Source organism: Balaenoptera borealis (genome assembly GCF_965194805.1).
Source record: "Balaenoptera borealis genome assembly, chromosome: 17".
NCBI classification, from domain to species: Eukaryota; Metazoa; Chordata; class Mammalia; order Artiodactyla; family Balaenopteridae; genus Balaenoptera; species Balaenoptera borealis.
In genome coordinates, this window is record NC_138876.1 from 70,428,375 (window position 1) to 70,443,608 (window position 15,234).

The window sequence follows — 15,234 nt, forward strand, 5'->3', positions numbered from 1 at the left end:
TTGATGAAGGTGAGTGTAGTACCTAAAGACTGCCACACTGAGGCGTGTGGTGCATTGTTTTGTGACTGGCTTTCAGATCACAACTACTTAAATCTTCCTTGTAAGCAACAATAGTAGTCAAGAAATTGAACTTGGAAAGCCCAGATGGAACCTGATTAGTAGGCATCTCCTTTTCCGTGTGTATGGGTGGTGGGAATTGATTGCTAAAAAGAGTCTACCTATTAGGAGGAAAGCACACCCCCATGTTCTTCATGGTTATCATATGTTAGAGTAATAGGAAATAGAAAGTCACATTATCATCTTTTTTCTAGAAACATCACCTAAACCATAAAAGAGAAATCATCTATGTCCTATTACTTAAAGCACTGAAGCAAGGAGGTCTCTGAATTGTCCTCTTCAGCACTGGACAGTCATCACACTGTGATCATTCTCATTTTGTCTGACCAGATGGAGAATGGCTGCGATTCTTAGAGAGTTATAAAAATCACAAATATAGCATATGCAATACGATGACACCCTGTTTATTTGTCAGACGAAGAACATGTTCTGCAAGTCTCGGTAATTAGATCCACTCCAGAATAGAACACTAGAGGACAGCTTCCTTAGTTAATGTAGTGTTTGGAAATGAAGAACTTTAAAATGAAGCCATGTGAGGGCTTCCCTGGTGGCGCAGTGGTTGAGAATCTGCCTGCTAATGCAGGGGACACGGGTTTTGAGCCCTGGTCTGGGAAGATCCCACATGCCGCGGAGCAACTAAGCCCGTGTGCCACAACTACAGAGCCCACACGCCTGGAGCCTGTGCTCCGCAACAAGAGAGGCCACCACAGTAAGAAGCCTGCACACCACAATGAAGAGTAGCCCCCGCTCGCCACAACCCGCGCACAGCAACGAAGACCCAACGCAGCCAAAAATTAATTAATTAATTAAATTTTTTTAAAAAATGAAGCCATGTTAATGGCCTAAAAATATATAAAACAACATTTGACAGTTACAAGAAAAAGTGATAAATCTAAAATAATTGAGTTTTTAAACGCAGCTCAGTGATTAAGATAGCAGACAGGAAAAATTTTTAGTAAGACTATAGATGATAAGGACTTCCCTGGTGGTCCAGTGGTTAAGACTCCATGATCCCAATGCAGGGGGCCCGGGTTCGATCCCTGGTCAGGGAACTAGATCCCACATGCATGCCACAACTAAAAAACCCCCCATGCTGCAATGAAGATCCCACACACAGCAACTAAGACCTGGCACAGGCAAATTAATTAATTGTTTTAAAAAAATTTTTTAAAAAACGATATAGATGATAAAAACAGTGTAATTAATAAGCTTAATCTAATAAACACATACTAGAATCCATACCCAATAATTAGAGGATGCATATTGTTTTCAAGCACAACTGGAACCTTTGCAAAAACTGACAATATACTAGGCCATAAAGCAAGGTTCAAGGGATACCAAAGAAACTATATCACATAGACCATATGCTCTGGCTATAATGCAGTTGTTAAAAACAATTTATAAAAATATGACTCAAAGAAAACTCACGTTTTAAAATATAAAAATATTTATGAAGAGCTCATGGTTTAAAGAAGTCAAAGAAATTTTTTGATATTTACAACTGAATGGAAGTAAAATTATATGTCAAAACATATAAAATGTAGCTAATGTACTACTGAAGGGGAATTTATAGTTTTAAATAAATATATTAGAAAATAATGTGTCCAAATTAATGAGCTAAGCTTTCAACTCAAGAAATTAGAAAAAGAGTCAATGAAAGAAAGAAACAATAAAGAGCGGAAAACAATGAAACAGAAATCAAAGATACATCTTCCCTACCATATCTTTGTTTTATATTTAATTCATTTCTGCTCTAGGCCTAGATGGTTTACTCCCCAAATAATAATAGAGTAATATAACCCTGATACCAAAGCAAGACAAGGACAAAATAAGAAAGGAAATTATAGGCCTATCTCACTCAAAAATATAGAAGTAAATATTAGCAACCTTAATCCAGCCAACATAATAAGAGTACATATCATAACCAAATTGGCTTATCCCAGGAATACAAGGATGATTTAATGATAGAAAATTACTTACTGAAATTGATCATAACAACAACTATATGATTATGTTAATTCATGAAGAAAGATTATTTGCTAAAATTCAATATCCATTAGTGACAAAAATAAACAACCTAATGTAGAACAGAACATCTGTAATGTACTCAACCTCGGTTTCAAAATTAATGTAAATGGAGAAGAGTCAAAAATAGCCAAGACAATTTTGAAGTGGGACAGTATGGGGAGACATCCTACCAAACTCAACAGATTCTATGTAAACCATGGTGTGGTGTTGGTGAATGGATATAAACCAAAGTGTGTTAGAGCAATTCCACCCTTGAAAGAAAACTTGATACTTGACAGAGGTCATATACTACCTCACTAGGGAAAAGATGACCCATCCAAATGAGTACAGTAGTGCAACTGGCCTTCCACAATGGAAAAATAAATTAATAAGTCCCAACTGAGCGGCTTCCCTGGTGGTGCAGTGGTTAAGAATCTGCCTGCCAATGCAGGGGACATGGGTTCGAGCCCTGGTCTGGGAAGATCCCGCATGCCGCGGAGCAACTAAGCCCATGTGCCACAACTAGTGAACCTGCACTTTAGAGCCCGCAAGCCACAACGACTGAAGCCTGTGTGCCACAACGACTGAAGCCCGTGTGCCACAACTACTGAAGCCTGCACGCCTAGAGCCTGTGCTCTGCAACAAGAGAAGCCACCGCAATGAGAAGCCCTCGCACTGCAACGAAGAGTAGTCCCCACTCACAGCAAGTAGAGAAAGCCCTCATACAGCAACGAAGACCCAATGCAGCCAAAAAATAAATAAATAAATAAAAACAAAAAATTCCCAACTGAACATCATGTAAAAAAACATTTCTGGGAGGTTTAAGGCCTACATTTAAAATGAAACTTTAAAATGGCTTTTTGAAGAAAATACAAGATAATAGATTTATGATCTTAAGGCAGAGATGGGTTCTTAAATAAGCTTATACATTTACTAGTGATAAAATTAAAAACATATCAATACAACAACGACGTGATGAAAATAGAAAGCAATAAGCTGCAAGAAAGGAAGATGTTCATAATGCATATAACAAAAGGATTAATATTCAGAATATAAGAATGAGAGTTTAATAGAAAAATATGGGCAAAAGTATGAGTGAGCAATTTATACGATGGCCTGTCATTATATTAAAGCTGTTCAATATAAATTATAATCAGGGAAATATGAAGTAAAACAACAAAACATAATTTCATACCCGTTAATTTTTTTTAATTGAAATCTTAACAAAACCAAGGGTTGGTAAGTTGTAGAACAATGGGGACTCTCATTCACTGCAAATGAAAATCTTTACTGATTTAGACAGAAAATGGCAACATATAGTAAAGTGGAAGGTATGTGAATCCATGATCCAGCAAATTATTCCTAGATATATATCATAAAGAAACTGTCACACATGTCTAGGAGAAATGTGCAAGAATGTTCACTGCAATCTTGTAACAATGAAATATCAGAAGCAACATAACTGTCCATCAACAATATAAGAGGTAGATATATCGTGCATTTACCTATAATGGAATGCCATATAACAGTTAAAATGAATAAATCATCAACTTAATAAGTGTCAAAAACATAATACTGGAGAGAAAAGCCAACTGAAGATTGACACATCATGATCTCATTGGCATGAAATTTCAAAGCATACACATATTATATATTGTTCATGAATCCGTATGTATGTAGCAAAACAGAAAATCATGCAAGGAAACGATAATGTCATATTTAGGCTACTGATTGGTGGAGGGGAGGAAAATGGGATCTGAGAGTGATAAAAAGGAAGCTTTAGTTTTATCTATAATGTCTTGATTTTCTTTTTAAAAGATTTGAGAAATATGGCAAGATGTAGTTGGTGGGCACATGGATGAAATATTCTTCTCTGTATTTTTTCTATTTGCTTAAAGTATACTGTGATTTTTAAAAAGGAAGATCATAATATTCTCTCCAATACAAAAGTATGGCAGTCATTTGCACTGGAGGGAGAGAAGGCAGGATAAGATGAGAAAGTCCCCATGCAAGTCTCCAGCAAGTCTGGCGCTTACGTGCTAACATGTAACACCCTTTCTGTGCTTGGAAAAAGTGAGGCTTCCCCGTTTGGACTGAGACAAATAGACCATGGATCCCAATGCTAGGAGAGGAGAGAGAGAAATTACCATGACTTTTTCCTTCCCCTTTGTTCCTGCCTTGTTGCTCCCAATCTCTTTCCTTGCATCTCTTCTTCTTCTCTAGAGTGGCATGGAAAGCCACAACCCCCTAACTTTAAGGGAGGAATATTAGCTAATCATACTGCTTTGTCTCTGCTATCCCCACCAGGAGATTTCCTCCAAGCTTTGGAGGACCTCTGTTTATTAGAGGAAAACAAAATTCCAGGGTATATACAATCACATACCAGAATTTTCCCCTAGTTTGAGGCATTGGACTGTTAATAGAAATTCAAGCATGTATGAAAGTTCTACTGAAGCTATTTGGCCAACAAATTATTGAGTCTTAAATAAAGGAGAATTGTATTGAGTGAAGTAAGTCAGAAAGAGAAAAACAAATACCGTATGCTAACACATATATTATGGAATCTAAAAAAAAAAAAAAAGTGGTCATGAAGAATCTAGGGGCAGGACGGGAATAAAGACGCAGACCTAATAGAGAATGGACTTGAGGACATGGGGAGGGGAAGGGTAAGCTGGGACGAAATGAGAGAGTGGCATGGACTTATATATACTACCAAATGTAAAATAGATAGCTAGTGGGAAGCAGCCGCATAGCACAGGGAGATCAGCTCGGTGCTTTGTGACCACCTAGAGGAGTGGGATAGGGAGGGTGGGAGGGAGATGCAAGAGGGAGGAGATATGGGGATATATGTATATGTATAGCTGATTCACTTTGTTATAAAGCAGAAACTAACACAACATTGTAAAGCAATTATACTCCAATAAAGATGTTAAAAAAGAACTGTATTAATGTTTATCAGCTTGTGTTAATACCATAGGTATTTAAATTATATTTAATAAAATTGTATTTAACTCATGTCTTATGTTCTTGAATATATCTCTATATTTTCATTACTATTTCTAATATAGTGAGTTTCTAATAATAAATTGTATTATTGGATTGCTCACTATGAACAGAATTCTCACTGTGTAAATGCAGAATGCTGCTTGTGATGGGTTCAGAAATTCTACTTAACTGGATGTAAAAGAAAATTAAAATTTTAAGTACTGAATTTTCCAAAGCAAGATATATGTATAATTTAAGAATTATTTTACTCTTAATTGTGTTTTAATATGGTTAAAATTCAAACAATCCAAATGGGTATAAAATGAAAGGTAATACTCTTTGCCATATATTGTCCCCCAGTCCCCCTCCCCACGGCAGCCATTGTTACAAATATTCTATGTGTTTCTCTAAGGTACTTTACAAATAGACAAACATGCATCAAAAAGAACTTTTTTAAAAGTCCATTCCATAGGAATGGTATTTCAAAATGTTTGTATTCTTAACTCGACTTAGCACATTCAATGCTCTTCTTTTGAGGCCAAATAGTGCAGAATCTTCAGACTTGGGGTCAGACCCAATCACAAGAGTGAGATTTCAAAGGAGCCACGATAAAGGTGACACAATAAATAATTGTCCATTGAACTTTTTATAGGAAAGTCAGGAGAGAATAGAGTGTCCATGCAGTAAGTTCCAAGACTTGAGTCTGCTACCAATTAGACAGAAACAATTAAGTGACATAAATAACTAGCTTGTGTTATGATGTATCATGTAAGGATATCAAAATATTTAGGTAATTGTTTTGTCCACAATTGAATGGAATCTTAAAAAGGACCAATTATACAAAAACATATCTAAACTGTTGCTTTCTTAATCATCCTGAAGTTTAGCGAGATCTGAAATACTGCCAGAGGCTGCCCAATTAATCTGTTTTGCCACCTTTGCTAAGATGTTATCAGTAATAAATAGTCTGAGACAAAATTCTCAACATATGATGTCAAAGAGTATAGTTCATATTAGCTTGTTACTTTTTAACCCAACATATTTGGTATTTCACATGGATAAAAAGGATTTCTCATATTTATTTTCCAAATCTGTATTTGGAATCAATTTGTAAGAAAAATGTCACCTTTGTCTTTTAGGCTCTTCTAACATATAAGAGTGACCCAACCATGAGAAAAATGTTGAATCATCTGTATTTCTATATCATGCCTGTGTTTAACGTTGATGGATACCATTTTAGCTGGACCAATGTAAGTCACTTTGCCTATCCAACTGAAAAAATCATGGAAAACAGTCCTGAAACAGGAAAGAAGCTTGGTAGGCAGCTAGCCTAGTGCTTCCAGAGCTACAAAGGAGACTTCCACTCCCTTCCCCAGCATAGCAGCAACCTTTTGATTTCCTTTATATGTTTGGCTTTGCCTAAGATTTCATGTAAATAAAGATTTCTCCTTCCAAATAAATTGTGAAAAAATCACTAGTCCAGTCCAGCTCACTCAATTTTGCCTGTGAAGAAATGAGGCCAAGAGAAGGTAAGAGAAAAGTTTGTGGCAGAAATTGGAGCATGAACCTGAGTCTCCGATGCTAATCCTGTCCTCTTCCCACTCCCTGGACTTGTTTATTCCCAAGGGAACTCTCCCTCCCCGCCCCCCCTCCATGCTGTGATTCATTCACTGACTGAGCTACTAAAACGAATGGGAATAACCTCTTAAGTGTTTTTTCTGCACCTCTTTTTTTAATTACATCTAGGATCGATTTTGGAGAAAAACAAGGTCAAGGAACTCAAGGTTTCGCTGCCGTGGAGTGGATGCCAATCGAAACTGGAGGGTGAAATGGTGCGGTAAGTTGGGGATTAATAGGGATTCAGATCCAAAGGTATCCATATCTTTCACTCTCAAAAATGATGAGCCCACTGGGACTCCAATGTAAGACTGATGTCTTTGTGTATGTGAAAACCTCCTACGTTGTACATTGTAGCTATAATTTGCAAAAGAAAATGAAAGCATTTTTATAAAAGTACAAAAGAATCAAGGATTTAAATCTGTCAACCCAATCCTGAAAATTGAAAACTTAAACACAGATGTAAAAGCAGAAAACTAAGGAATATTTGTCATTCAGAAGCTAAAACAGGAACTGTGGTGTGTGGTATAAATCCAGTGAAATGTATTCATCCTTTCACTGAGGGTAACACTGATCCTGCCTTCATCTGTCTACGATGATCAGAGCTGCCAAATCCTTGTCTAGAATCTACCAACCTGCCAATCATACACTGATTGGCCACTCACATGGCGAATATATTTCCACTACATTCCATGTTTCATAATAGTTACCTTTCAAGTAAGGAGAGGATGTCATTTTAAGGAAGGAAACTCTTGTGGCAAAATAAAGAAGCAGGTAGTAGCAAAAGAGAAAGAAAGAAACAGAAAATTAGCCATAGCTAGTGTAGAAGATGGGTAGTATACCTCTAAGCCATCTTGGGTTTTGGGCTGGGGCTCTTAAACAGAAAGAGTAACAAGAGAAAAATGGTTTATTAATGTGCGCTGCACATGTCACGTGGAAGAAACCTCATGAAAAGTAACTCAAAGTGGCAGCTTAGGACACCAGCTTATATAGTGTCTTCAACAAAGAGCAATAAACTGGTAGAGAAACGATAGTACAAAGGAATACAGTTTTAGGCTTCCAAAGGCAGCCAACCGTGGGGAGGTAAATATACGAGAGGTAACTAATGCAGGAAGGTTTTTTTGCTGATTCCTGTGGTGCTGTCTCTGGGTTAAGAGTCTGTCTCCAGTAGGAGAATTTATGTCCTGTCTTTAGGCAGAAAAGGGGAGGGTGGAGAGAGCTTTTCCTGCATTTCCTGCTGCTTAATTGCCTTGGGCTCGAAATAATTTTTATGTCCAAGAGGCATATTTGGGGGTGACATATTCTGGTTTCCTTCACTAGTTATCGTACTTGGCTACAGCGGGGAGGGAAAGGAGAAGTGTTACCCACATGCAGTTGTAAGGAGCTGCCCTTTCTCAGTGTCCTTTCTTAGCACCCTCAAAGTATAGACCGTTGTGTAATAGAAAGTCTTCCGTGAGTCTCTTAGAAATGAAGCCCATGACAAAAGCCCTCCTTCTATGAGGCTTTGGTTCTGTAACCAGATGCCACTCCTCCCATCCCCACCAGCATCAGGTGGAATAACTGCGTGTGGCTGAGACTTATTCCACAGAACCCTCCAGGCAACCTCTTTAATCAGTTAGAATTAGTAAATAGAACATGGTAGAGCAGAAACAATATGGTTCTAGAATATGACAGATACATGGTTTCATTCTACCATTATTAGCTCAATGATTTGGATGATTTTCTTCAATCTACCAAAGTAATAATAATACCCACCTCACAGGGTTCTTACGGAAATTAAAGGACTTTACATATGTTTAATGACTGATTCAGTCCTAGCTCCAAAAAGGGGTCTACATCTCAGTGACCCAACCCTTCTCCCCCACCCTCCAGAACAGTCAACTCACCTCTGAGCCTCAGGTCAGTTGTCTGTGAAACTACCTCTTTCCTTCAGGAGAGGGTTGTGATGATGAGCCATGAGGTAAGCTTTAAAGTGTTTGCACTTATGAGAGAAGGAAAAGCATTGCATAAATACTATAAAGTATTTTTGATGGCTGTTTAGATTGAGAAATTTTTTTCTTCAGCCTGGACCGAGACAGCAAACTTGTTCAAATTAACTCCCTGATGCCACTAATTTTTTAAAAATTCTCTTTTGTCCATCTCTGAGATGGGGCCATTTTGCATGCTCATAACTGTGTGTCCCGTTTCACTAGCTGGCAGGTACCCACATCCATAGGTGTGTCATGGGCGTGATACCCACAATCACCTGGGTACCAGGAATGGTAACTGAGCTGAGTCACGCTAGCAGGCCAGCCAGCTCTGCCGGTGTAAAGCTAGACTCGTGTTTACATACGGTTACAAAGTAGTGGCTTGCTTCCCTCTGTTCTTCTTCCTTTCCCCAGCCTGTTTCCTTCATACATATACTTTCTTTGATTTCTTAGTTCCAAACTGCGGTCCCGACTGGAATTCCTTTGATTCTCCCCATTTATGAATCGTTCTGATTCTTCCTGTGAGTCGGCACTCAAGATGAACAGGGGATTTTTGTCAAATGTCAGTTGCAAAAATGACCTTGATAGACCGTTGTAAATGATGTAGGAATGCAGACTGCCTGGCTGGGCCCATCTCCTTCCCCGCAAGGTCTCCTAAATAGATTCAGCTGACCTGACAGGCAGGCAAGCTGTGGCCCCGCCCCTCACAGCATCAAATCCATCTCCCCACAGCTCTTTGCCTGGTTAAGGGGACAGTGAACCTCACTGAGGGAACCACTCTTCGATCAAGGGTATTGAAGGAAATGAAATCCCTAAGTGAACCTCCAAACAAACATCCATAATATAATTGATATAGAAATGCCCAGGACCACTGAAAACACTATGGAGTCAACACTGAACTGACAAAAACAAATGTTTCCTTCTCTGAAACTGGTGAGTCTCAGACTTAAAAGAGGAGATCATGAAACTGCTCTTAATCATGAAAAAGTCTGAGGACTCGCATATGACAGCGTGAAGCTTTAGTGCATTCAATGTGGAGTAGGCAAGACAGCTTAGAGCATACACATGGAAACAGGAACATTTTTCCAATACTTCAGCGCTCCCCCTGGGGGCTTTCAGGCCATGAAATACATATCATTGCTCTGAAAGCCCAGCAGAGGGACTCAACAAGTCAGAGTAGTGGTGGGAACCAAGAATAAATAGATAAATGTCATTCATTCATTTGCCAGAGTTAATTGAGCACATACTCTCTGCTAGACACTGTATTGTTTTTTCCTTCCTCTGTGCACTCTTTTTAGAGGGCACTGTGAGCACAGATTTTTCCAAATTGGAATAAATCAAGGAGAAAAGCAAAGGGTTTGGATGATATTCATACTAAGCTTCAATCTGTGAATAATTCAAGTGTTGCCTGAACGTAAATTACTATTAGGACAACCTACACATGGGAGAACATATTTGCAAATCATACATTCTGATAAGGGACTCAGAACTCTTACAACACCACAATAAAAAGACAACCCAATTTTAAATGCACAAATGATTTGAAAAGACATTTCTCCAAAGAAAATATACTAATGGGAATAAGCACAGAAAAAGTTGCTCAACATCATTAGCCATCAGGAAAATGCACATCAAGATACCACTTCACACCCACTAAGATGGCTATAATAAAAAAGACAGACAATAGCAAGTGTTAGTGAGGGTGTGGGAAAAATTGGAACACTCATACTTGCTGTAAAATGATGTGACCACTTTGGAAAAATGTTTAATAGTTCCTCAAAAGTTAAACAGAGAGTTACCACATGACCTAGCAATTCTATTCCTAGGCATATACCCATAAGAAATGAAAACATGTGTCCATACAATACTTGTACATGGACGTTTATAGCAGCATTATTCATAATAGCCAAAAAGTATAAAAAACACAAATGGCTATCAACTGATGAACAGATAAATGAAATATGGTATATACATACAATAGAATATTATTTGGCCATATAAAAAGAATTAAGTACTGATATATGCTGCAACATGGATGAACCTTGAAAATATGCTAAGTGAAAAAAGTCAGTCACAAAATAACAAATATTGTATGATTCTATTTATATAAAATGTCCAGAATAGGCAAATCCATAGAGACAGAGTAGATTAGTGGTTGCCAAGGGCGAGGGAGACGGAGTAGTGACTGCTGATGTGTAAGGGGGTTTCTCTGGGGAATGATGAAAATGTTTTTTAATTAGTTAGTGGTGATGATCGTGAATATACTAAAATTCACTGAATTGTACACTTCAAAAGAGCGAATTTTATGGGATGTAATTATAGCTCAATAAAACTGTTATAAAGAATTTTAATTACCATTTAGGACCAAATTAGGCATTTACTAAAATACAACTACTCTTTTTAGAACACTCAATTACCTAATATTGTAAATTACAGGTAATATGGAGAAAACCATATTTTTTAGGAGCCCAATCACATATGCCCCTCGCCACATATGCCCTTCTCCTCCCAGTACCCCCTCACTCTATCAAAGTAAGAGGGGTCTGTTTCAGTTGGGCAAATATTTTGCTAGATCACCTGAGATGAAAAGGGAAACTACTACCTAGTGGTTATTTCCAGCCAATGCCTGTGAAAGTACAAGAGAAGTTCACTGGCCTGCTTTCCAGTGAAAAAGGAAAGTTCCTCCAGAGGAGAGGAGAGTTCCTCCAGCTGAAGGGCTTTAGTTTTTAGAGAACTATTCTAGCTAAGAACCTGGGCTGAACTGCTATAAAGATATAGGGAATTTCAGAGAACAGGGGGCAAGGAGAGGGAAAGAAAACAGAGGTAATGTTGCTAGGATATCTAGAAAGGGATTTGGAATTCCAGGATGTCTAGTGAGGATTTTAATTAAATTTTGCTGTGAAGTATGTAAATTCTCTTGAGTATGTATTCCATAACCACCACCGCTGTCATATTCGGTACAAGCTACTTTACTTACTAAGGCTTTGGGGAATTGGGGCTGCTATTTGGGGCTATGAGGAAGTGCTGAGTCTGGCCTCCAGGTAAGCTCAGGGAGAGAACTATTCCACATCGAATTTCCAGAGGCATGGAACTCACAACAGGAGTGCAAGTGAATTTACATCATCAGAGATTTACGGGCAAGAGTTGGATAACTTTGGGCTCAGAGTGATGAATTAAACATCCACTACATCGTCAAACTAGACCCTTAAGATCCCCGTCACCTCTGCTAAGGGTGATTCTAACATGTTACATGTAAACCCAGTTTTAAATTAAAACAAATGCATTGAGCACCTTCATTCTTTCCAGGATAGAAGATCACAAGGCTAAACTGCAAATCCCTCTAAGACTTAAAGAAAATACAAAAACTTTCATTTTCTTCTCTCGTGATTCAAACACATATTTTCAAGCTAATCCACCACTAAAAAGAGCTATCTTATTTTATCTTTTGTAAAATCACTTTTAAATCCAATTTTTCCTAACCCAGATACTGATTATATGCAAAACTCACTTCATCTCCCTGTTTCATATTTCATGTTCCTTGTGCAAAACACACCCAATGCTTTTAAAAATGAGCTTTTTGTAACCACAGATTAAATAATGTTTGGTATTGATTGTGTGGGTGTATGTGTACACAAAATGATATACTGTTTTATTTCTCTGATCATTCTTCTGGGTAAATATGTAAGAATTTGCATGTGAATAACAATATCTTTATTTATAACATCTATTCCAACATCATGAACAAATATCTTTGTTGAAGCTTTTGAAAATGATGTTACCAAGTTTAACAACCTTTTACAAATAGCTCATCTTCAAAAATCACTGAAGTAAGTAATACAGGAAAATGATATTTTTGAAGCGAGGCATGATGGATGTGACAGAATTACTCGCTTGGCTCCTGGGACACTGAGCTACTGGATTTTCATTTGACAATGATTTTTAAGTCCAGTAATTTTATTGTACCTGTTTCAGCAGATAACCCTCCCACGCTGCTAAATCTGTAGGAGACCTCTAGTCTTACGCTGGACATATGAGTAAGGATTCTAAAGCTTTTACCAACTAATTCTTGTTCCCTTATGCTGGTTGCTCTTCAGCATTATTGGATTTCTGAGTTTACCAAAAACAAACTACATCTGTCTGATCATTTTCCTCCAGCTATATCATTTGCATTTGACAAGTCATATAATTTTTTTATTCTCATAAATTTCATGCGTATCTAATCGCTTTGAATGTTTTGGTCCTTGTTACTGTTTTTAACTTCACTACTGCATTACCATCTTCCTTCTGGATCACTAATGTTAAATATTTTCCTTGTTTCAGATTCCCATTTCCTTTCAATCTATATGCTTATTTTTAATCAAAACTCCTTCTGAAGTAACATTTCTATTCCTAAAGCAATCTCTTTTGAATGCTATTCTTACAACATGCAGAGATAAGAAAACAGTGATATTCTTTTTATCCACCACTTTTTATAATTGTTTGAAAAGCTGTGATGTGCTGAATAATGACATGAAACACATGGGCAGTCACCTTGCCTTCACACTGTCTTCTAGTATAGCATTTCCCAAATTACACAAAACCATAGCACTCCCCAAGCCACACAAAATCCTAGTGAACTTCAGAACCCCAGTGGTCAGGAGAAGTTATTAGGTGCCCCCCAAAATAACTATCTTCATCTATTCAGGCTGCTATAACAAAATACAGTTGACCCTTGAACAACACGGGGGTTAGGGGTGCCGACCTTCCGCACAGCTGAAAGTCTGAGTATAACATATAGTCTGCCCTCTATATCTGTGGTTCCTCCAAATCAGAGGTTCTGCATCAGAGGACTCAACCAACCAGGGATCATGTAGTGCTATAGTATTTACTATTGAAAAAAATCCACATATAAGTGAACCCATGCAGTTCAAAACCTGTGTTGCTCAAGGGTCAACTGTACAAGAGTCTGACTGGCTTATAAAAAAACAAACATTTATTTCTCACAGTTCTGCAGGCTGGGAACTGCAGGATCATGGTGCCAGCAGATTCAGTGTTTAGTGAGGGCTTCCTGGTTCATAGGTAATGCCTTCTCACTGTGTTCTCACTTGATGGAAGGTGCTAGGGAGCTCTCTGGGGTCTCTTTGATAAGGTCACTAATCTCATTCATGAGAGCTCCACCCTCATGACCTAATTACCTCCCAAAGGCCCCACCTCCTAACACCATCACATTGGGCATTAGGATTTCAACATATGAATTTGGTGGCGGGGGTGGGGGCGGGACACAAACATTTAAACCATAGCAATAACTGATACTAATGATGGTAGTATTTTTAAGTTGTAAGAAAAAAAGATTTTTTTTCACAACCTAAGAAAAAATACCAAATACATTTTATATAGTTGTCATCTCAGAGGTTATCAGATGAGTGACTAAATTCATTCATTAATTTATGCAACTACTATTTTCTGAGCTGGTTACTGGGGAAACAGTGGTAAACAAAACAAAGTCAGTTGTCATACATACTATGCAGAAAAATATAATGCCAGGAAAGTAATAAAGAGTGACATGGTGGGGGTGGGTTAACTGTTTTAGGTGGCAGAGGGAAGACGATCTCATCTGATAAGATGAGACTTGACAGTGAAGGAGGTCTGGGGAAAGAGCAGGTAGAAGGAACAATAGTGTAAAGGATTTCAGTTGGGAGCATCTTTGGTGAGTTTAAGGAAGAGCAAGGAGGGCTGCATGGCTGGAACTGCGTGAGGGAGGAAGGAGGAGGGAGGAGAGAAGGGTAGGAGGTGGCATCAGAGAAGTAGCCAGAGGGAAGCTGATATAGGTCCAGCACCTTAGGAAGGACTTCGGGTTTTGCTCTGAATGGGATGGGAAATCACCGGAGAGTTTTGAATTGAGAAGTGATATGACCTAATGAACTTTTTAAGGTAATCATTCTGGCTCTGTACTAAATGGATTGTTGAGGACAGATATTTGGATTCAAATTATACTTTCCCATTTGAAAGCATTGATTTCAAAATATAATAAAAAGTCTAACCTAAGAATATTATTCTCATCTTTAGACAACCATGGCATATACCACAATGAATTCTAAATGTTAATGTATCTTTATTATATAAAGAACTAAGTGTTTGTTTTTTAAAAGGAACCAAAGTAAAGATAAGCAACCATGTGAGAAAAAAAATACATTTGCAGTAAATAAAGCCTAGGAAGTTTTACTACCATTTTTATATATACACTTCAGAATCGAACATTACATAATAAAAATAATTTTAAGAGTCCATGGAAACTATAAAGAAAAACTCCAAGACTCTAGAAGTTGACATTTTAAAAACAGTCATAATTCATGAAAATAAAGCAACATGATAAAGTGGGCAACCTCCTAGTAATCAAAGAACAATATTAAAATAAAACAAGATAACATTTCATCTATTAAATTATTCCCACAAATGTTTGATGTGATAACCTAATCTGGAAGCAATGGTAAAATTGGGAGAGCATGTACCTCTGGGGGCATTAAAAAGCAGTTTGACCGCACATCAAAAATGCCCTTCATTC

At 37.8% G+C, this 15,234-nt stretch overlaps 1 protein-coding gene and 1 pseudogene across 2 annotated transcripts in view; both read left to right on the forward strand.

The window, feature by feature from the left end:
• CPA6 (carboxypeptidase A6) overlaps window positions 1-15,234 on the forward strand; it is a 275,444-nt gene that overhangs the window by 219,638 nt on the left and 40,572 nt on the right. The window contains exons 7-8 of the mRNA XM_082363522.1: window positions 6,249-6,359; window positions 6,856-6,946. Of these exons, the coding sequence (XP_082219648.1) occupies window positions 6,249-6,359; window positions 6,856-6,946 (202 nt within the window). The remainder of the gene's footprint in view (window positions 1-6,248; window positions 6,360-6,855; window positions 6,947-15,234) is intronic.
• The window catches only part of LOC309614785 (macrophage immunometabolism regulator pseudogene), a 61,974-nt pseudogene continuing 51,667 nt past the window's right edge, over window positions 4,928-15,234 (forward strand). The window contains exon 1 of the transcript XR_014249799.1: window positions 4,928-5,066. The product of XR_014249799.1 is annotated as a macrophage immunometabolism regulator pseudogene (transcript). The remainder of the gene's footprint in view (window positions 5,067-15,234) is intronic.